We start from the raw sequence: 22552 nt of genomic DNA on the forward strand, positions 1-22552 counted from the left end.
GAAGAACCCCAATAATCCATGTATTGGTGATGTGGAGCGAGCAGAGCTACTGGGATGGTTTGAGGACGCGAGCGAGGAGTGACGCTGGATTGCTCATGTATTGGTCTGCCGGATCCTCAGTGCTTCTGCCATTTCCTATGTATTTCTATTCGGATCTCGCGCTTGCTTCATGCTGGAGTACAGAGACGACACGTTTATAGCAATAGCATTATAATGTACAATGTGAAGCTGCCCCTTTGAGCATTCCCTCATAGCAGGATGTGCAGAATGCTTGCTCGCGAAAATGTCTAGCTTATCGAGTGGGGACAACATAAACGTATATGCCACTGATACAAACGTGGAACAAGAGTACAATGACGACGATCAAGATAGGATACAACGCGAATGGCACAAAGGACTTGTGGCCACGAGTCACCACCCCGTGACCTGCGCGCGCACAGTATAAGACCACTGATCGCATCGGCATCTCAGCCACGATCTCCTCATACTCGACCACCACACTGCCGAGCACATCCTTTGACCCCCATCAAGCACCCACCTTACCCACACCGCCACAGCTCATCGACAGGTTCTCATAATGGCCACTACACTCACCATCTTCGCAACTGTGGCGTCCAGCATGCCATACCTGCCAGAATCGTCACCGGCGGCGGCCACAGACCTCGCTGTGAGCCTGGTATGTGATGCGAGTAGCACTCGCGATGTCTAGGGACTTACTCCCGGGAGCAGAGTACGAACGAGCAGCTTGCTGCTCAAATCTTCACCGCGCTGCGCCGCTTGTCGTGGCCACTGTCATCCAGTGGCACAATAGCGGTCAGCTCAGGGTTGGTAGCACCAGCGCCTGCTTCAACTGTGAGCATATCGGCGGCGGCTGTGAAGAGGCCAACTCGACCAGCTCGTCGCAAGATAACGGCTAGACCGGAGGGCGCCAGGCGGAGCAAGCGGCTGCTCGAGAAGGAGAGCCATTCCTCTGTTCAATCAAATGAGACAGAGAAAGCAGACGGTGCGAGTGTAGTCCAGTATAGCGACATGCAGTCGACTGATGGAATTCATATAACCAGGCTCGAAGCCCGATAGCAAGGCTGAGATGGAGCAGTCCGTGCTTCAACCATCAAATGGGTCCATAGGTGCCGAAGGGTGAGTCGATGTGACCTCTCTTGTTACGATTTCTGCTCGAAGAGCCCCATCGCTGATTCATTTCAATCTATCAGACAAGCCACGTCATCCGGGGGAAAATCTATCTCCACGGAGAAGACAAAAAGAAAGCGAGATGAGAACAAGGAGCATCCCATACAGCGAGGAGCTACGAAGAAGCAACGGACGTGACACCGCTCGACGTGCCAACAAAGCGCAATAAGATCTCTCAGCCGACGAGCAGCCTGATGTTTCACATTGGAGGGCATGACCTGCCGCTTCACCGCCGCCTAAACCTGTTCCAGCGTCAGCAGGCGCCATGAGCACCCACTGCCCACTGTGGCCGTTCCGCACGTTGTCTCACACCTCATTTGGAGACCATGCCCATCTTCTACCTAGTCATCTAAGCACCTCGTATGTTTGCACCGTCACTCTGTGTTCCCCATGTAACCTTCCCACTTACGCCATCCTGCAGAGCTATGCATTGTCGTATTCGATGCACAGAATCAGGAGCTTGGAGACGAAAATATGTCCTACGGGGGCATGTATACGACCATACGGCGAAGAGACTGCAGCAATATGGAGAGAAAGGATGCCTTTCGGCCCAAAGCCACGATAACGATGGAGACGGAGAGAATGTCATAACGCACCTTTGTATGACTCGCGATCCTCGATTTGTTTTGTGCGTTTCTTTCCTTCGACCCATAAGCTGCGGTCATACACAACTAGTTGTTGTTGTCGTTGAACTGGGTCCGATGTAGCGGGTACGACATCACCGCTAAATTATACCGTATACAATACAAATAGAACTGTACTTTTGCTGCTGTCTCTTCCAGGACAACATGGGGTTCCTATCAAAACTATACGCTCCTGTTCGGAGTCGAAGAACTGGAAGTCGTAAGTCAAATTACAGTACGTCTTATATACTAGCCTCATACCGTCACTTCAGCCTCTCGCTAGGCACGACGCCTGGACAGTACATGTCTATGAGTGCTTGTGCTAATTCTTATAATGCCTATGCTGCCAGGTCAAGTGTGGGTGTGCACTGTTGAGGAGTACGTATATTCGAGCGGGCTACGAACACATGTTGACGCGCCGGATGCATCTCGATCACGTCAGATCCACCCGGCTGTCTCCGGATGGCCCATAGCCAGCTTCAGTCAGGACTTCGCACTCTTCTTTCAGCACGGATAGAACACTAGCTTTCGAGTGGTATGTCCATGACACAGAGGTAGATCTCAGTTGACCTGTCCAGACTTCACCGCGCCGATGCATCAATCGCCGCCCTCACCGTGATCGTTGACGGAAAGCCGTTCATCTTCTGTTGGACGGTTTCGGAAATGTCAATCCAAGCGACTAGTATACGCTCTGTCAGTCGGTTCGTCACTTTATGACATCTGGAAAGAGTAGACAGCGATGCCGAGATCCTCAGTGTGAGATGGCATTGCACCCAGGTACGTGATACATCATCATCGCTGTCGCTGGTGCTTGAGCCAAAGATGATATGTACCGCTGCTTCGTGTATCTACGGCGAACAGGGAAGGTTCCGCGGAATATCTGGACCACGCGTGTACCTCATTTTTGACGTCTAATTATGGACCAGTGTTCTCATCTTTATTGCTGGATCGTCTCTCGCTTGAGGCTCTGCTAGGACCCGCTGCCGTGATGGCTGAGGCGAAGACCATTAGCGTCAGCTCGCTGTTGGAACAACGGTGCGACGGCGCGGCGAGCGCGTTTGTCCACGGGCGTAGCGATGCCTGTAAGGGACAATCGCGTGCGGTACGTACATCGCGCGGGGTCGTTATATACTACGATAGGGGCCTCCGGCCCCTGGCTACTCGCGCGCCCAAGCTTGCGAGCTCGTTCCTGACCACGCGGGTCTGCGCGTTTCAACACTCGCTGTATCTGCGGCGCAGTCTTAGAGACTACGCCATGAGACGTCGATCTCGTTGCTGCGCGATCGCGCTTCGACGGGACCAGCGAGATGACATCGCAAACCTTTGTGCACGACCAGTTTGTTGTCTGGTTCTGCAGCAGCCACATGCTGCGAAGCGGATTTCTACGTGCGCATACGTGAACCTCAATGACGCTCTTTGTTCACATTTCAAGTGCCACACTATAGGACTTATGACTGCTGAAATGCCGTGCTGGAATACATCGACAGCCTGCTCAGTATAAAAGATAGCCGTGCAACGCTCATCCACTCCTGCTGCGTTATGGACCTACTATGCGCTATCCGCCTGGGTGTATATGGCAGGCTCCTGACCTCTAGGAAGTGCCCCATGGTCTTTCGAGCCTGAGCATGACGTAGGTGTAGTAGCATGGGTTGTCAGCCATTCAAGATGAAGCTTAAAAAAGAGCTCAAAAGGTCACCTTTATCATCAACGACGGCTCAACTGCTGGCTACATGAACCACGATATCGTCTCAGTAATTGGGTTCCTCTTCGTCTGCTAACTATTCAGCGTATTGTGTAAAACATGGTTTTTACATGCCTGCAGTACTGCATATTCCTCCCAGACCACCACTGCTCCATGGTAACGAGTGATCGCTGTATCATAGGTTTGTTTAATGCCCGGAAATTCCATAAGTCTATCGTCTCAATGGTAATCGCCAAAACGCAGTACGAATAAGTACTCGGAGACCACGGCACGGTAGGCGCCGCCACGTGCCCATTTTCAAATTGTCCACCACTTCACCTGCCACGATGTTCTTATACCGAAACGTTCCCATCCCAGGCTCCCAATTAGGACGCAAGAACAGCGGCGAGAGGCGGCGACCATACTGCCCTGCTGCACAATGTCGGGGCACCATCAGGATATAAGACATGGCTGGGCACCCCTCGGAGATGCCCCCAGCACCTTGCTCTTTTCCAATTCACGACACGCCACTCGCCCCTCGTGGAGATGTCATACAATCCTATTACTTCCTTCACTACATATCCTCTCGACGATCCCCTCGATGTATGGGGACTTTCCTCGACCTTCGAACAGTCTCTATGTTTAGACTCATGCGCACACACCCAGGCTGGGCAGTCTGTTTCTGCTCTATGGTCGGCAGAGCCATCGGAAGCGCCTTCGTGCTTCTATGCGGAGAGCCCACTCGGTACTCGCGAGGCCCACGACTCTGTCTGGTATTCACACATTTGCTCGTGAGTTTCCTACTTTTTTTGCTGGCACTCCTCGCTAACACGGCCTTGACTTCGTTAGCACTGCACCTCATAATGGGATGCTCCTGATTCCAGGATACGACGCCGACAACACGACTGGAATCGAATGCGCTACATTTGATCCGGAGATCGACCCCATTCTACTTGCTCATCCGAGCACCTACGAGATTGCCTCCGCGCTGGGCGATCCCACTCACTCCAGGCACACTCCCGCGGCTGCGGCGAACTCGGCTCTTTCATCGTCTCCAGTGTTTCCTCCATTGCCATGTACCCCTTCCTCCTCACCAGACTCGATCACATCCTCACCAGGCAACACTGATAGCGCCAGTGAAGCTGGGTCGTCGCGTTCTCTGTCGCTGCCCATCCGCTCTTCCGTGCAGTCTCGTGAACACTGCCATCATCCCTACCGCCGCAATCGTGCAAGGTCTTCATGCTCGGTATCAGCGAGCGACTCTTCATCACCATCCCCTCGTACGGGTAGCTCCAATACCCGTCGCTCTCCACGCCATACCCGCAGACGCAATGTGCAGGTCGACGGCAAGGTCCCTGAGCCCGAGGACATGGATGAACCTGGCATGGTGAAATGCAAGTCGTGCGCTCTGGTCTTGTTGAAGACCTCGATGAAGCGGCACGTAGAGACACATGGGCTGCCAGGAAAGTGGTCATGCTGCGGAGTGCCTGTCCAGCTGGCTTCAAAGTACGGCATTCCGGCGAGTGCAGAGCCGTATGAGCACAAGGGTCGATGGATGGTTGGTGGATGCGGGACGCATTGCAGTCGGAAGGACGCACTGGTGCGTCACCTGAATAGCGAGTCGAAGGAGTGCGTGGGTGATGTGGATGTGGCGGATGCGCTGGGATGGCTCGAGGATGCGAGTCAGTAGTAAGATGATGTTCACTTCTGATCGCAGCTCTCGATATTGCTCATGTCCTGTTTCTTCTCTGTTTTGTATATATATCAATCGCAAATTCCCTGGTCAGTTTGCGTGATATTATTATTTATTCTAGAGAATTAATGTTTCGTTCATCCCTCCAGCGTACCTCTTTTTTGCTACGAACTCGTTCTCGGTAACGACACCTTCGACTGTACCCTATCGGCGTCTATCACGTTTTCTGCCGTCGCAATCCATGACATCCAGATAACAGTTTCTCATTCAAAGTAAGTCAGCGATGCAGCCATGCCGGACTTGCCCACGATTATTCTATGGCAGAACATGACACGCTTTCATGTGGAACTATTGGCAGATAATCAGTCTGGCCAAACCCACATCCAATCGTCATTCTCAGTCGCCGGTGTCTCCCAAGAGGTGCTATACTGTCGCAGTGGAGATTCGGTCATTGATTGAAATCGTGATTTCAGGGTATGACAATGCATGGTGAACCATTTTGTTGATGCAGGAGAGGCAAAGGGCTGCAGTATTAAATAGCGCATGTAACAGGAGAAATAGGTACTCCTTCCCCTCCGCCATCATCCGACACCAATCCGCGACACTCATCCTGTCAACTTGCATCTTTGCGTACCATCGTCTTGGCGCAGCGCATCTTATTCTCCCTTGTTTCACTCCAAGCAGCCCCATGGTAGAAAGCGATTCGGTGCGACGCCTTCAAGGATATGTGTTCTCCTTAGCAGACCTGGGTCACTATTTTGCCCGTTCAAACCGTGCCAGATTGAATGGATACGCCCTGCAAATCGAAATGACCTGCGTCAGTGAGAGCGCAACGCCGAAAATGGGAGTGCCTTGTACTTTGCATAGTCAGAACAATGGGGACGAAGGCTTGGCAAATTACTAGAATCATCCTGCTCGCTGTCTCTCATCAGCTTTCGAAGCACGCATTCGTCATGAGAAGCTCACTTTAAGCATTCCGGTGCCAATCTCCGCGCTTACAATTATTTATAATGAACAGGGTGATGCCCCCGCTCAATCTCTGCTCTCCCCTCTCCCTTCATTCCACTCTGCTATACCAACATGACAACTTGTACTCTCGACCTCTCTGACTTTATCGATGTATCTCAGCTCTCGTCTGAGCCTGATTCAGATTCAGATTTCCGCGCGGACTCCTTGGGAGGCCAAGTACCACTGTAGCTGTTGCCAATCTGGAGGGCATTGAGATGCCAGAATGAACCCCTGGAGTTGGTGGGTGACAGCGATGACTCGCCCAAGGTCCCAATTCTGTCTTCTATTGGCAAGTCGCATAATACTCACACTCGACCTATGTAGCCTACCGCTGCCGCCGCCTTCTCCGCTTGGGTAGACCCCGCAGAAGCATTCCTCAGCAACGTCCACACAGTTGCAAAGTCCCCATCTGCTCTTGACATCTTGTCGGGGCCAACTTCAAATGGGCCGGCTGTTGACATCGCCTCAGCAAGCCCAATCGGTTCGGGCCTCCCTGGGACAGTCGCGACACCATCTGATCGGGAAGCCAGTGAAGATACCGACTTCAAGGATGCATGCAGTCGTCACAATGCAACCAACACTTCGTCACGTGGCCTAGATACACAACCCGTATCTAGCGTCGTTGCTCCTGATTTACACGAGGTAGATCAGGAACAAACAACAACTACATACGACCATCACATCTACGACACCTCAGTCAAAAACGAGGCGGATCAAAACGACTGCTATGGGCAGGATGTCACTGAAGCTGCTGATGAGAGCGAGGCTAGCTGTGACGACAAGAATTCTATTAGCAATGTCCTGCCTTTAGCCACACCGCCTCTGGCGACCCCTCTTTCAGACAGGTCATTGTCTCAGTCTCGCCCCAGCTCGACGACGTTGCACAAAGCCCCGAAAGCAACAGTGCATCAAGTTGAATCGACGGGGGTGAATGCGAAACATTCCTTGCGGCGCAGTACTCGCAAGCGCAAGAGGATCGAGCCCGCACCCCCCATGGTGCCTGTCGTTTCCAACCACTCCATCCGCCCACCTAAACGCGCACGCTCGTCAACCAGCGTCCCAGGCAAGGGCAAGGCAACAGCAGCGGCGGTTCTCAAGCCTGCTCCAAGTCTTGTGCCGCTGAAGACCACAGACGGGCGCTATGCTTGCCCACACTGTCCTGCCAGAATCTTCCAACGCTATCACGATTGCCTGCGGCATATAGATATAAGCAAGCGATGCTTTGGATGGAATGGCATCATGTACCCTTGCCATCGCTGCGGGAGCGGATATACGAGGCGTGACGCAGTAAAGCAGCATATGGACGACAAGCCGAACTGCGCGTAGGACAGTGGTGGAAAGGCGAGCAAGAGTGGAGGCAGGTGGTTGGTCACCTGCAGGAGATTACAATGGAAATACGATTCGAGCATGTTCATACACACTGATTTATATCCTCCCCGTTGCTTCCTTGCTTCGTATTCCCGCTATGGGGATTCTGTTGCTATCTATTGAGCTCAGCCTTGTATGGCACCATCGCTGTGAGTGTGCTGTATCCACTTGGATAGCACGTACCTTTGCCTGTCCTCTTGTGTCCTAGATTCTGTAATTAAACATCGCGGTCGCCTGTTCAATCATATTGTACGATGTATATACCAACCAGAGGTCGCGCGAGGCAAAAGCCTCGTTGTCTGTACTTTGGTATGTTTTGTTATTGTCCTGTCAGAGCGTGAGTTATCCTCGTGAGCCGTGACTTGCTGAGTAAGCCATCGCCATCCACAACCTGTAGCCATCATGCCGTTCGGATGGCGCTCGGAGGTGCTCTACAAATGAAACACCTCTCAAAGATAAAATCAGAAGAAATAACGATATGTGCTCCTCTACGAGGCCATGTGAACGTGCAGGCAGCGCCGGTGGGTAGAAGGCGATGGCTGCCTCGACATGCAGTCTCCGCACAGACAGGGGTATGATAACGGAGAGACCCACACCTTTGTATTTGAAGACCGTGTGGCCTTATACACCATTCCATGTTTCACCTCGAGCTCGATCAAAATTTCTGCCTGGTTAGGACCGTACTCAACTTCTAAACGCGTTACTTCCGGACGCCCTTAATGGACGGCAGGACACTCTCTTACTTTCCTACTTGAGGCAGATACTCACCGTCAGGCGCAAAGATGCCTGGAGGATGTAGGCGGCATACCGCGTCACCAAAAGCTAGGAAATGTTGATGAGTTCCGTAAGGTTACGAACAAACGAGCGCTCAAAGACTACCGGGCGGAGCACGGCACGGCAGGCGCTGCCACGTGCCCATTTTCAAATTACCCACCACTTCACCTGCCACGATGTTCTTATACCGAAACGTTCCCATCCCAGGCTCCCAATTAGGACGCAAGAACAGTGGCGAGAGGCGGCGAGCATACTGCCCTGCTGCACAATGTCGGGGCACCATCAGGATATAAGACATGGCTGGGCACCCCTCGGGTATGCCCCCAGCACTCTGGTCTTGTCTCTTCCGCGACACGCCACTCGCCCCTCGCTGAGATGTCATACAATCCTACTACCTCCTTCACTACATATCCTCTCGACGGTTCTATTGATGCGTCTGGCATCACGCTTTTATTTGGACAGGCTATGCGCTTAGATTCAGCTTCACCCTCACAGGCCGAACAATCTGTCGGTAGCTTCTCTACTTTATGGACGGGCGCGAGCTCGTACACTGATGTCATGCGCTCCTCCTCCGACATGTACACATACTGGTATTCAGACATCGACTCGTGAGCAGTTCATCTATCAAGTTTCGTTTTCTCACCAACCTACCGTCGTCAGCAGTGTACCTTGTAGCGGGTACGATGGGATGCTCTTCGCGTCGAAACACGCGTCGGAACACGCCATGGCTGCAGCAGAATGCCTGCTCAGCCCTCCCATCGACCCAACGCTCATAGCTCATTCGAGGAGCTACGAGATCGCATCGGCGCTGGATAATTCCGCTCACGCTGCTAACTCTCCCGGCACGCTGTCGAGCGTCTCGACGTGCTCAGATGCCACTCTATCCGGGTACACGCCTTCCCCATCCCCGTACGCGACCACGTCCTCTTGGTGTAGCGACGACGAAGCTACGTGCTCTCTGTCTACAAGAGATCCATCGCCGGCTAGCACGTCTCGCAAGAACCGCAGTGTCTATTACCATCTCTCTCGCCCGTCATCATCTAGTCTCACCTCAACGTCCTCGCCATCGACTTCCCAGACGCGCAGATCCAAGGCACGGCGCTCGCCCATTCGCGTCCGCAGACGCAACGTCCAAATTGGACTCGGCGCCGCCATACCAGAACCACGGGCTACGCATGTGCCTAAATTGGTCCTGTGCACGGTCGAAGGGTGCGGGAAGGTGCTGACGAAGGGCGCGATGAGGAGGCACAAGAAGACCCACAGAAAGCAGGAGAAATGGAGGTGCTGTGGAATCCCGGTCGAGATGGCGTTCGGGTTGAGCTCAGATCGACGGATGACCGGTGGTTGCGCGAAGGTGTTCAGTCGGAAGGACGCGTTGGAGCGCCATCTGAAGAACCCAAATAATCCTTGTATTGGTGATGTGGAACGCGCGGAGCTGTTGGGATGGTTTCGGGACGCGAGTGAGGATTGACGCTGAATTGCTCGTGCATCTGCCTACCAGATCTCGGTGCTTCCACCATTTCATAAGCATTTATATTCTGGTCGTTCCGGTTCACGAAATTTGTTGTTATAACAATAGTATCACAATGTACACGCCTAAGCGTGGTCAACAATGTGAAGCTGCCGCTTGAATATTCCCCGCTCTTAGCAGGATATGCAGAATGCTTGCTCGCGAATGCGTCTGACAGATCGAGTGGGGAGACGGCCAGCATACATGGTATTTCGCCACTGAGACAGACGTAGAACTAGGGGATAATGATAACGTCCAAGATTCGATACAAAGCATACGGCACAAAGGATTCGTAGCCACGGATAGTCGCAGCCGTGACTTACGTGTGCGCTGTATAAGACCGTTGCCCGCTGCAGCATCTCAGCCACGAACTCCTCATACTGGACCACCGCACTGCGGAGTACATTCTCCAATTTCTACCAAACATCCACCTTACCCACACCGCCACAACTCATCAACAGTCTTCACAATGGCTACCAAACGTGTCCAACACGCCGTGACTGACGGCAGCTACAGAGTTTTTAGCAGGCTTAGTATGTGATGCGAGTAATCTCGAGATGCCTATGAGGCTGATATACGAGACAGAATGTGGATGAGCAGCTTGCTGCTCAAAGCCTGGTTGCGATGCAGGGAGTGGCGCGCCGACTGCCATCGAGTGGCACAATGGCAGGCAACTCAAGGCTTGCAGCACTAAATGACACTATAACGGTGGACTTTTTGTCCACAATTGTGAAGATTCTCAGCCGACCAGCTGGGCGCAAAATCACGCCAAGACAGGAGGGCACTCGGCGCAGCCAACGATCGCTCGAGAAAGAAAAGCTTACCCCTGTCCCGTCGAATGAACGTCAGAGAGAAGACGGTACGAGTGGCTTCAGATAGCCAGCCAAATCGGCATCACCATCTTCACATTCGTCGTGCAGATGCAGATACCTAACAATCTACACGTGCCTTCAGCGCAATATAGCATCACGCAATGGACTAATGCTAACCACAGCAACAGTGTCAAAGCCTGACAGTAAGGCTGAGACGGAGCAGTCTGTGCTGCAGCCATCGAATGGGTCCGTAGGCGGTGAGGGGTGAGCGTCCTCTTCTGCTCGAAGAGCCCTATCGTTGATCAGCGTTAATTTGTCAGGCAACCCACTGCATACGAGGAGAAAACTATCACCACAGAGAAGACGAAGAGAAAACGGGATGAGAACGAGGAAAATCTAATACAGCGAGGGCCAGCGAAGGTGGAACGGACGTGACGCGGCTCGATACGCCAAAAAAGCCGCAATGACATCGCTCAGCCAAAGAGCAGCCCGACAAGGCCTGACGTGCAACACTGTGGCCCATCTCGACCTAGTCGTATCCCCTCTCGTTGGGCGACTAGCCCGTCATCTAAGCAGCTCGTATGTTTGCACCGTCACTTGGTGTTCCTCATGCAACCCTCACACTTACGCCATTCTGCCGAGCTATGCATCGTCTTCGACACGCAAACATAGGGGCTTGGAGAGATAACCGTCTCAGGGGTGCATGTCTACGATCATACATCGCAGAGACTGCACAAATATGGAGGGAAAGGATGCTTTTTGGTCCAAAGCGACAACAAAGATAGAGACAAAAGGAGTGGAGTAGCGCACCTTGCTATGATGCGCAGTCTTCGACATTTTCTGTGTCTCGTCTCTTTAGCACATAAGCCCCAACCGTACACAGCTGGTTGGTTATTGCTGTTTGACTAGGGTCCGACGTCGCGGGAAGGACGCCGCAGACAACGATCCTGTATAAGACAGAACTAAAGCTGTGCTGTCGTTGCATTTGTCTCTCAGGATGTAGCGATCCGTACCGTGTGGGATTCTCGGTGTGCTATACCCCCTTCTTCCGAGGCAAAGATGTCCTAAGTCGAATACCAGTACGTTCGATGTACTGGCCTCATACCGTCACTTGAGACTTCGGCCTCCCGCCAGGCATGATGCCTGCACAGTATATACCTGTGAGTAATTGTGGTATCACTAAGGCTTATAGTGCCTATGCTGCCAGGTCAAGCTTCAAGTGGGAGCGCGCACTGTGAAGCGGGGAACATACGCGCGCGCTTCGAGAAATTTGTCTCGATCGCGTCAGTATTACTCGGCTGTCTCCGGATGGCCTCTGGACATGTTGTGGAGTGGCTGTTGAGCTGGCGTCTGAGTACGGCATCGCGCCTAGTGCAGAGCCGGGGCGAAGTACGGCGCGGCAGAGGCGCCGATCTCACCATTCACCGTCATGAGACTGCAGAGCGTCCTGCTCTCTGTATGCTGGAGCAGCAGCACATATATTTACTCAGCTGTTATACAGTATGCCTATTCCACTATGACTAGGTGTGATTGTTGTAGCTATTGGTATTGTCATTTGTACGTAGGTGCGATACTAATATGTTCCTCGTTAGGACGCCATATGGGCGCTTGTATGCGATAGCCTCTCGACTCTTTACCACTATGATGACTTGCCCCATGTTTCTCCTTGCTGGCTTTCCCAAAATACGAGCTTGGAATACTTTCTTGAAAATCGAGGGCAACAACGCGTCACCGATGGCTGATGCGCTTACCCGACAGATTCCGCACTTGAAAGGCTTGGTCTCTGCGCCATCGGGCATCGTTCAGGCTCAGCAATCTGGATCGTGGCCTATGTTGTCATACAAAGCGGTCATGTTGCTTCATACAGTCCCCGCGCGCGCCAACATGTTTTTCAAGACACGCATTCTGCATCCCGCCGTCTGTATCATGGCGGCGTATTACATTGGGAGGCGCACTCTCTGCACCCGACCAAGGCAGCTGGACTCAATCACTCTTGAATCATCCCGTGTGACACGGGTCACAAAATTCCCTAGCCTACATGACTAGTGTGCCAGGTATAAGTAATATCGGACATGTGGCGACTGATGTGGCGTTCATCCAAGTTACGTATCGTAATCAAAGGGCGCATCGAGGACATCAACCTTACCAAAACAAAGCCGAACTCCACGGCTGCAGCAGGAGCCCGACTCTTCAGGCACCTCAAGAACGGCGTTCTTCAGCGGTTCCTAGTGGAACATAACGGTAATGACGCCATCACTACTCAATTCGGAGATTGTCCTTGTTCTCGCCACGGGTCGTTAAAGGAACAAAGAGTAGTATCTGGAAACTCGGTGGCTTCCTGGCGTCTTCCGCTCCCCTCGATTACGGTGGCTCGTTGTTCTCCAGTGTGGCCGGTTCGTAATATGGGTATATAACAGAGGCTGATAGCCTCCAACACCGTCAACTTCTCTTCGTTCCATATTCCTCGGTCAGTCTTTATGAGAACGATGGACCCCCCACCATCCTTTTCGGATACCAACCCTCGTCCGCCCCCTGGTCCTCCAGTGCTGGGGCGAAGCTGGACTGGAACAATGTACGCTGTTAAATCACTTCTTCGGTTGTAGCTAACCATGAAATCAGAGCGGATTGGGTAGACAATCATTTTCCGGGCCGCAATCGCTCACCCACCCCATACTACCACCTCCCCTCGTGCGTGCCTACCATTATTCTCGATGGCCGCTCCGAAGCTCAATTTTGTCATTAGGCCTCCTCTTACTGAATGGCCGGTAGAAACTCCGTGGTCGGCGGCACCCCACACCCTCCAGACAGAGTTCCCTTCTAGTCCGTTGCCTGCGCGACCTGTAACGCCTGATTCCTCTCCTCAAATACCTAAGAAGGAACGAGCACGACAGCCAAAGCCCCGCGGGATCGCGTCACCCTCATCCAGGAAGGCTCCCAGGACTCCCAGATCGGGCGGAAAACCATCTTCTGCACGGAAAGGTAGCCAGCCACAAAATCCAACATTAGCCGGTCCGTCGGCGCCGAGGCGGAGGGCCGTGACGATGCCCTCTTCAGCAGAGACCCGCCAACTGATGTCTCGACCTCTCATTCCGCAGTTGAGGCCTGGACAACAGTGCAAGTCTGCGCGCCTCAAAGAGAAAGCGGCGCGTCTTCCGTCAGCCACTCAAGAAGCCGTATCTCCGACAAAAAAGAGCAAGGGTAGGAAACACTAGGTATGCTGACATGGCGAACGTTGTACTCCCTTGGTATCACGCCCGATACGGTTCGCTTGTTGGACAACATTGAATTCCCTTTTTTCATCATCTACTACATCCTGCCTTTCTTTGTTTTAATCGTTCCAACTTGATGGCTGCGGGTCGTTATGGTCCACTCTCTTTAATTTCATGAGCAATAGTATATTATTTCATGGCTAATCTCCTGCAGAGTACCAGTCGCCACAGCATAGTGCTAACCGCCATGATATCATAGACCGTTCTTTCTGCAGTCATTGGTCAATCGTCAGGCTGAAGTCGAACAACCCGGCCCACGGAAAAACATCTCGTTCGCCTATACTTCTTGCAGCAACGATCGACTTCGTCAAAATGCCAAGGACGGCCTCCTCGGCCAGGAATGAAATGCAACAGAGCATGGAGATGCCCATGAACGGCAGGTCCATAACTCTGTGATGCGGGAGTTAGTTAAAGCGAGATAGATAATTGAACTTGCTACGCATGTTGGAACAACCGGTGCGACGGCGCGGCGAGCGCGTTTGTCCACGAGCTAGCGATGCCCGTAAGGGACAATCGCGTGCGGTACGTACATCGCGCGGGGTCGTTATATACTATGATAGGGGCCTCCGGCCCCCGGCTACTCGCGCACCCGAGCTTGCGAGCTCGTTCCTGACCGCGTGCTTCAACAACGCACAGAACAGACCGCGCTATATGAAGTCGCATCGTTGGGCAAATGCACCTGCCTGAATGAGAAGTTAATGTTTCGCACACATATGAAACGGCTGCGCGCACTCGCCACAGCTGGCCCATGGTGGACGAAATGAACCAAATGGGTCTGGTCACTCCCTAGTATGCGCCACCCACACTTTGTGGTACAAGATCTGACAAGATGATATCTGTCAGTGCCAGGATACCCTGTGGGCCAACGCATCACGCAGCTCGCAAACAGACACGACAAATGCGTAACTTAATAATGAGACGACCGCTACATAACGCGACCAGCAATGACCATGGCCATACTCTGTGCTCCGCACAACGCAATACTAAACAAGGAAGCTGTATGGAACGACAATTGGAGATGTTTGCAAGGCTCTCGGGACGGCAGCAGGAAGGCCGTTCCCACAGGTGTCTATGCGGACCCCGCCCCAGCGATGTAGTCACCATAGGAGTGTTTCACATTGGCTAGATGAGCCGCGGTTACCGCGCCCTGTGTACTCGTCCTATCAACAAGAGTAAAACTAAACGGATGCGCTATACATACCGTAGCAAGCGCCGCAAGGAAGGTGAGTATAATTATGGAGAGCGTTGACTTCGGGAACAATTGAGAGTCGAAACTCGTGCTGCCGCAGATTGCTCATGTTCCGCGCTATAGTTGTACGTTGTCGTCTTGACACTCGATAACGGCGATACCTACACTAACAGCATCGAACAATTCTGCAACAGGAGCTTTGAGCCATTCGGTAGGACTAACGTGTGTTGCGCGGTAGACCCCCTCATTTGAAGGCGACTGCGCCCAAGTTTCAGTCACCAGACCTCAGAAGCCATTCATAGGCGCTCTTTGGGTGCTCAGTATGATGTTAAGTCGTGTATTGCCCTGCATCTGCCATATGATACCGCGCAGCGGTATCGGCATGTATGTTATGAAATATATACCAACGTAAGCGGAAAGCTGAAGTCGTAAATGGTGGACATCACGGATGTGAATGAAACATGATCTTACCTGATAGACTGCATCCTGCCGACAAAATGTAAAAGAAAGTGGCTGTCACCTTCCGCGATAATCTCGTCAAGGGGAAGACATTGTTTCACATCATCTGCAACCTGTCGCAAGATAGGTTCATGAATATACCGCCTTGAGAGTGGTGAACCTCAATTCGACAAATTGAAACATTCTGTGATGCAAACCACTTGAAATTAGGGTTAGGCTTGATTGACAGATAGAACGCACACACCACCGCCTGCTTTCGTTCTACAGTACCAGTAGCGCAATATCAGCGTCTCTTGTATCTAGCGATGAGACCAGAACTATCTATCTCATGCCAATCGGTCATCTCTAGGGCGCCCGTCAGCTCCTTTGAGCCACGCACGCGTTATGTTGAGTGCGACTGATCGCGACCCCGGATGACCTCCAAAGTCGTGACATGTTGCAAGCTCTGCCTCGAGAAGTATATGTCCTGAGCGACCCTTACTGATCATTGAACATCTGGAGCTATATTGTGGTAGACCGACGATAGCCTCACCATGATCACAGCTATCAGCACCACCGAGTTGATCCGAACTTCTAAATTGCCATAGAGTTCAATTGCACATCCCATGGGGACCTGATAAAGCATCTGAAAATGTCTTGAGTCACAGCATCGTGATCAAAGTCATTGATACAATAGATCGATCTCCGCTTCACACACCCAGGACCAGGATAACCGCCTGGAGCATGAGGTTCACATCGCATAGGATCGTCTGGGGCAGGCATTTTTAAGCAGTAATGCATGTGTTCCGTGTTCCGCTGTGTGCTCACCATATCGCAGACCCGCGCCAGACAGTGCACCTGGTGAAACACCACGAGAGCTGATGGGCCGTAGGGGACACCGACACTGAGGCGCCCACCTCCTGGCGGGCAAACAGACCCCTACCCAGCTGCGGCTTCGGAGATGTATATGTGGCAGTCTCGGGCGTGAGGGATACAGCATCACGCTCGAAGAGGCAACAGATAGGGTATTCGTCTTCGGCAAGGGCTGACAGGATTACGGGGATCAGCGTTGATCCAAAAGCGAGAAGGAGAGTGCTCACTTTGCTCTGTAAGAGCCTTCCGCCGTGCATGGCGTGAATTGAGCGTTGTGACAAGTAAACTGATGAGACTCGTGAGGTACAACACCCTGGTATGGTGAGTCACACTGCAGTACATTCACGCTGACGGAACCAAGATGTAGGTGACAGGCTTGTCGTCACTCGCGCGCAAAGACGCTTGACAGATGTACGTTGATGGGCTGCGCTTAGGTGATCGGGTCTTGCATGAATGGAGTATTGTCGTACGAGAACGTCTCCTGACAGACTGAGGAAGATCAGTCTCCACCTAGGAAATGAATCGTTATGACTGACAGATAGAACAAGTGTCAGAAGGCAGCGTCAAGTGCATCTAAGACGCGCAGTCTACGCGCACACCATCGGAGCACCAGCGGCAATGATCTGCGTATAACAAGGTGATCCTTGCGGAGTGTACAGACTGCTCAGCTTCAGTTACGACAAAGAGATCACAACAGGCGTACCATTTGCGCCATTTCCTGTACAGTCATAGCAGCCACGTCCGTCACACCGGTGATTGTTGCTCCTGTTGACCTTGATAGGCCTTCATCTTTGCATCTATAGGCGAGCGCGAGCGCTGAGGCGCATCACAGGATCGGCTGCAGCTGCAGAGTTCCCGGACGACGCTGGATGGTTCACTGCGAGCCCTGCACTTCTCTGTTCAGAAGTCCAAGGGCGAAGATTGCGGGCGCTCCTCTCTGAATCGGGAAACGCGCGCTTGCCACGACTTTCTAACTCTACAGGTCGATTTACTGTAGCATCCTTACAACGGCTTTGAGGCGAGACCAATCTTCAGAATGTGATTTCATGTCGTTGGTCTCGATGTATTACGCTCTTGCTAGGAGTGACGACGGTATTGATACCTGAAGAACTAAACCTGCGGTATGTACATAACTATGACCCGCGTGCATCAGCCTCGTCCTGCCGGTATACCCCGATCTTAGCTACTATTGGGAGGCGAAATGCCATGATAAGCTTGGAGACAATCAAGTTCTGGCCAAGCAGAAGCGCTCCATTTTGGAAAGCCTTGAGGGTACTGCAATGCAAGCATTATGCATCCCTCACTTTGCTCGAGTCCCTCATGACGTTCTCCGGGGCTGACAGTACTACTTAGAACACTGACATCGTACTATATCTGATGCAGTACAAAGGTGTGACTCATTCGTTTAACTGATACCAGCGGCGAGCGCAAGAGCGGATAAGTGTCGATCCTTCGTGTGCGTTCGATATTGCCAGACCGTGACTGTTTCCCATTCAGCATCTCCTCTGCCAGATGTGACACATTCGAACCTCGACAATGTACAGGACCACCTGAAGGAACCTATTGCAATATTTTGGTTATAATCAGTAAATACATCGGCATACACTTAGAGCAAGTTACGATCCTGATCTGTCTTTCCCTCGCGACAATCAATATCATCAGGGGGCGAGCGTCGAAATTCAAATATTATGTGTATCTTCTAACAATATGTGATCAAGGTAACATCTTTCTCAGGGAGCATGTTCATCTATATGTATTTTCTTCTACATTGACAGGTGCGGTATCCGTGAGAGTACTTCGTACGTGGTGATGATTGCCTAGTTACGCATAAATAGGTATGCGCACGAGGAGATCTTATTATGGTCCTGCCTTCTATCTTCAGCTCATTTAGCTATGCCTGCATTGGCAGAAGATCTTTCGGGGAGCCTGCTGAGCACATTCTGCATTGCAATATTGTAAATGACCCTCTGTACACGAATGTATCAGTTGGCTGATATCCTTGACCACCATCCAGCTTATATGGCACCGCGACCTCTCAGATCTACAATTATTGGCAGAACTTCCCGTATGATTACAAGCTGCACCGTTGGACTGTTGGAGTTGTATGGTTAGTGGTGTTAAATTTTGTTTTCGCTGGAACTTCCAACCACTTCACAGGCTTATCGATACAATTCACACTGTGCTCTGTGTTATCGCCATATACTGCTATATAATTATTGACCATGGGGATTTAGAACGCATGATCCATATAGTATGGTCTGTATAGCTTTATTCTTGCTCCATCACCCAGAACTTTACTCTGTCTGCCTTCTGGAGTCTGGCCGTAGGTTAAGCCGTATTCTCCTGATTTTGGTGGCTAAATCACGCTCATACAGGCTGCAGTCGCGACTGAGGTCCATGACCATGCACCTGAATCCTCTTGAGAGTTACTCACAAGTAGTGCTTCATAGGTGATGCTTGCGGGGATTGTTCAAAGGTGTTTTGAATCACAATAGCAGATTCAAACCGAAATTCATCCGGACTATGGCAGTCTCTACATTCGACGAGTTTGGATTTGTACGTCTATCCGTGCTTGGCATTTTGACCTATTTCCGACTGACATGCGGAAGACAGTAAGTCAGAAAAAGGTGACATTATGCATGATTATGGTATGTTAGTCCTGATACATAATCTGAAACATTCTTAAATGAAGAGCAGGGTGTAGGCCTGCTTGCTCATATAGGTGTGTACATGACGGCAGATAAGACCATTGGTTGTATACACCTTGAGCCTCAGGACTTGGTTACGGTAAATTCGCTATTTTGATCTCAAATGTAGCACAACTGACGATGGTGAGCATAGCCACAGTGATGTTCATGCAAGTGCCTGAACATCTCCCAGAAAAGATGTACCTGAATTACACAATGTAGGTTCAAATTCGACATTATTACACAGTTTCGACAAAATCCCAGTCCAGTCGTGAGTCCATGGCCGTCTTGGTGGTGACCACTCTCCATACCCTCCTTCAATGCAGATAACTGTGAGCTGCGGCTTGAGCTCCGCTGCCGCTATCGATCTTTTACTCGCTATTACGCTGGTCTACTATAGACTGAAGACGCCTAGACGCGCGCATGAGTAAGTGTCACTGCATATTGTACTGCCGAGTTCCAAAACTGTGATGCATAGGAAATTGCATGTGGTCGAAGCCCTCCAGTATTATTTAGTCAACACTAGGTTAAAACAATGTGCGTGCTTGCTTCTGTGTAGGGAACCTGCTCGTTTCATACTGGAACACAAGGCTCGTCTCACTAACTGAAACATTTATCTTTCCGTTCTATTCCTTGTATTACTAGCGCCCATACTGGCGCCTGTCTCAGCGCTCACCCGCAGGTTGAACATTATGTAGCTTACATAATGGGGTCCGTGCGCACTTCGTGCCTGGTATCATACCACTACATTTCTTTCTTTACTAACACGACCACATAGACACAATGGTCCGTGCGCAGTCGGTACTTGTATAAGTAGTTGTACCATTAGTCGGCCGAACTCTAAGTTCGACCTGGTTATTCATTCAAGTCTCTGCTCCTCTTCGCTTGGGGTAGTGGTCATTCTCGACCTCCTCGCTCGATCTTCAGGACGACGCACTGTCCATAAGTCCTCGCTCGTCGTCTACGAGTCAGGCATCGATATAGGAGTATAGACCGTTGTATCAAAAGGTCAAACTTTCTAAGCTACGTTCCTAGTCTCACCTAGTCGAACAACTCATCCACCATCACGTCGAACAACGCAGTAAACCCGGTTCCCCTGGGACTACCAGCCCTCGCAGGATCTCCCCTTCTTCAGTATGACCGAGCAGACCGTTGCTTCGTCACCACTACAAGAAGAACTCCCATCTATCCTCGAGGCGGCTCCTGGGTTCGCGCAGAAGGTTCCAACCCGCAGATCGTCACCCATCAACAGCTTGTCAGCTATTACCAGAGACACCCTCCCGCTCACCCAGAAGACGTATTCGCCACCCTACGAATCAGCGTTGAGCCAGCACAAATAACAGAGAACCTACAGTCACCTGTTAATGAACAACCGTTCGAACTCCCGGACGTTCAGTACGTTCCCATCGAGGCTCCAGACACCGAACCACCACCTGTTTCATTTGCACCAACCAACGCACCGGTTGAACCTCCAATGACGACGTTCACTCAAGCAGACATCGATCAGCGCATCGCGGCTGTCCTCGATACATACCGACTTCAACAATCAACCGCCAATCGACCCCTCCGCCTCGACATCCCCGCTCCGGAACCCTTCAGCGGAAAGGCAGAGGATCTTAGACGCTTCCTTCAATGCGTCCTTTCCTACTTCGTCGCCACCAACAACACCAGACTTAGCGATGAAGCAAAGATCGCCTTCACTGTAGCGTTGATGAGGAAGGACCTAGGGAAGACGTGGGCGGACGCATACTACGAGAAGTCGGCAGGAGGAGTCCAGGTCTATCCCGATTGGGCAGCTTTCGCCACCGCCCTTGAGGAGGCGTTTCCTGAGCACGGAACACGAATCAAGGCGCACCAAATCCTGATGAAGCTGCCCGAACGACAGAAGAACAAGAAGACGGTGCTCTCCCTTGGAAACTACGTCACCCGCTTCGAGCAGCTAGCGTCGAAAGCCCAGCTCAAGGACGCCGAAGTCAATGGCGTCAACTGCACCGAGAACGACTATCACACTCTCCACGCCAACTTCGTCAAGGGACTTCCGAAGGAGCTCTACGTCTCTCTCGCAACTAGGGTCGCTAGAGACCGACCCAACACCATGAAAGCCTGGTACGACGAAGTCCGAAACGCCGACGCCGCCGAACAAGGGGCCCTCACCGTCACAGACACCAGGGACTACGGCGAGCCAATGGATATCGACGCCGCTGCAGTCGCGGCAACCTTTGCCTCCACATCGGGAGGAAGGAAGTGGGAACTAGGAGCCGTTCTCAATGAGGCCGACCGGAAGCTCCACAGGGACAGAAACCTGTGCTTCTACTGCCACATCAAGGGCCACAGCACCAAGGATTGCCGCAAGAAAGCAGCCGCATGACAAGGGGGTGGGAGGCCGAACCAGGGAGGATCTGGGAAGGACAACTTCCATGCCAGAATCAAGGCACTCTCCGCCGACGAGAAGCGGGAGCTGTATGAAGAACTTATGATGGAGGATTTTTGAAGGGGCAGGGTGAGCCGACGCAACCACTGCCCGTATCCGTTTCACTGTCCCATGTAATTCTAGTAGTCCGAAATGAACGCGCTCTGCACATTCCGATTACTGTGGGACGAAAAGACGTCGAGGCGCGCGCTTTCATCGATAGCGGCGCAACTGGAATCTTCATCAGCCCGAGATTTGTCCGAGAACATCGACTTCGGACAGAACCCCTTCCCCGACCCATCCCCGTCTTCAACGTGGATGGAACCCCGAACAAAGAAGCACTCATTACGCTGATACGACCTACGAAACCCTAACCCCAAACCTGGGTGCGACCTAAAGGGACTAGAGAGACGGATTATAGTCTAGTGAGAGGGGAGTTAGCAGCAAGGTGTCCCGCGGTTCGAGTGAACACGAGAAACGCCTTCGGAAAAGGCTACGAACAATGGGGAAGCTACGAGGTGGCTTCGACACGTCGTCGAAGCTCCTCGGAGGCTGTGGATGGTTAGTGGAGACGATCGAAGCTCGGGAGAGCTCTTCGAAGAATCGTAGAAGAAAGAGACAATTCGATAGGGGGGACTTAGCTAGGACGCGGTTCGCAGTTTCTTCGACAATAGTCGAAGTCGAAGGGTTCGTCGAGACGGTATCGACGAGTAAACGCAGTGGACGAGGTTTCGAGGTTACGCAGCGAGGGACGAAGTGACGCAGTTAGAGGTTTAGACGCAGGGCGAACTCGACTTATGAGCTCTGAACTCGAGGGGGGAACCGGATCTTATATTTTTAGAGAGAAGTACGACAGATTTTATACTACACAGGACGCTACGACTATCGAAAGTGGCACACTAGTACAAGGGGCTTTGCATTGTTCCTCAAGAAGCTGCCTCACCGAGGGGCACATACCAAGTCCATCGGTAGAGTGACGTCATGCCGAACGCGGAGATGAAGAGAAACATAATGGCCACTTCGGACCGG

The 22552-nt window shown here is 51.9% G+C and overlaps 5 protein-coding genes across 5 annotated transcripts in view; 3 read left to right on the top strand and 2 right to left on the bottom strand.

The window, feature by feature from the left end:
• The window catches only part of POSPLADRAFT_1143311 (hypothetical protein), a gene marked incomplete at both ends in the record, with an annotated part of 9323 nt that extends 4141 nt beyond the window's left edge, over window positions 1–5182 (top strand). Inside the window, one exon of the mRNA XM_024485545.1 lies at window positions 4430–5182. Coding sequence (XP_024338926.1) covers window positions 4430–5182 — 753 coding nt within the window. The remainder of the gene's footprint in view (window positions 1–4429) is intronic.
• A 3528-nt stretch (window positions 5183–8710) lies between these two features.
• POSPLADRAFT_1143284 (hypothetical protein) lies at window positions 8711–11092 on the top strand (the record flags this gene model as incomplete). The annotated part of the gene is made up of 6 exons (XM_024485541.1): window positions 8711–8943; window positions 9011–9795; window positions 10362–10378; window positions 10431–10710; window positions 10846–10921; window positions 10978–11092. 6 exons carry the CDS (start codon window positions 8711–8713, stop codon window positions 11090–11092), a joined length of 1506 nt encoding a protein of 501 aa, XP_024338927.1.
• Window positions 11093–13143: 2051 nt separating this feature from the next.
• Window positions 13144–13869, top strand: POSPLADRAFT_1056724 (hypothetical protein; the record flags this gene model as incomplete). Its single annotated transcript, XM_024480825.1, has 3 exons — window positions 13144–13229; window positions 13277–13345; window positions 13401–13869. The coding sequence occupies 3 exons, from the start codon at window positions 13144–13146 to the stop codon at window positions 13867–13869; spliced, it is 624 nt and encodes a 207-aa protein (XP_024338928.1).
• A 461-nt stretch (window positions 13870–14330) lies between these two features.
• On the bottom strand, window positions 14331–14589 carry POSPLADRAFT_1142451 (hypothetical protein; the record flags this gene model as incomplete). Its single annotated transcript, XM_024485426.1, has 2 exons — window positions 14331–14416; window positions 14457–14589. The coding sequence occupies 2 exons, from the start codon at window positions 14587–14589 to the stop codon at window positions 14331–14333; spliced, it is 219 nt and encodes a 72-aa protein (XP_024338929.1).
• Window positions 14590–16147: 1558 nt separating this feature from the next.
• Window positions 16148–16683, bottom strand: POSPLADRAFT_1046552 (hypothetical protein; the record flags this gene model as incomplete). The annotated part of the gene is made up of 3 exons (XM_024479066.1): window positions 16148–16323; window positions 16382–16598; window positions 16654–16683. The coding sequence occupies 3 exons, from the start codon at window positions 16681–16683 to the stop codon at window positions 16148–16150; spliced, it is 423 nt and encodes a 140-aa protein (XP_024338930.1).
• Window positions 16684–22552: the final 5869 nt, after the last annotated feature.

The sequence above is a fragment of the Postia placenta genome (genome assembly GCF_002117355.1).
Source record: "Postia placenta MAD-698-R-SB12 unplaced genomic scaffold POSPLAscaffold_7, whole genome shotgun sequence".
Lineage (NCBI taxonomy): Eukaryota > Fungi > Basidiomycota > Agaricomycetes > Polyporales > Adustoporiaceae > Rhodonia > Rhodonia placenta.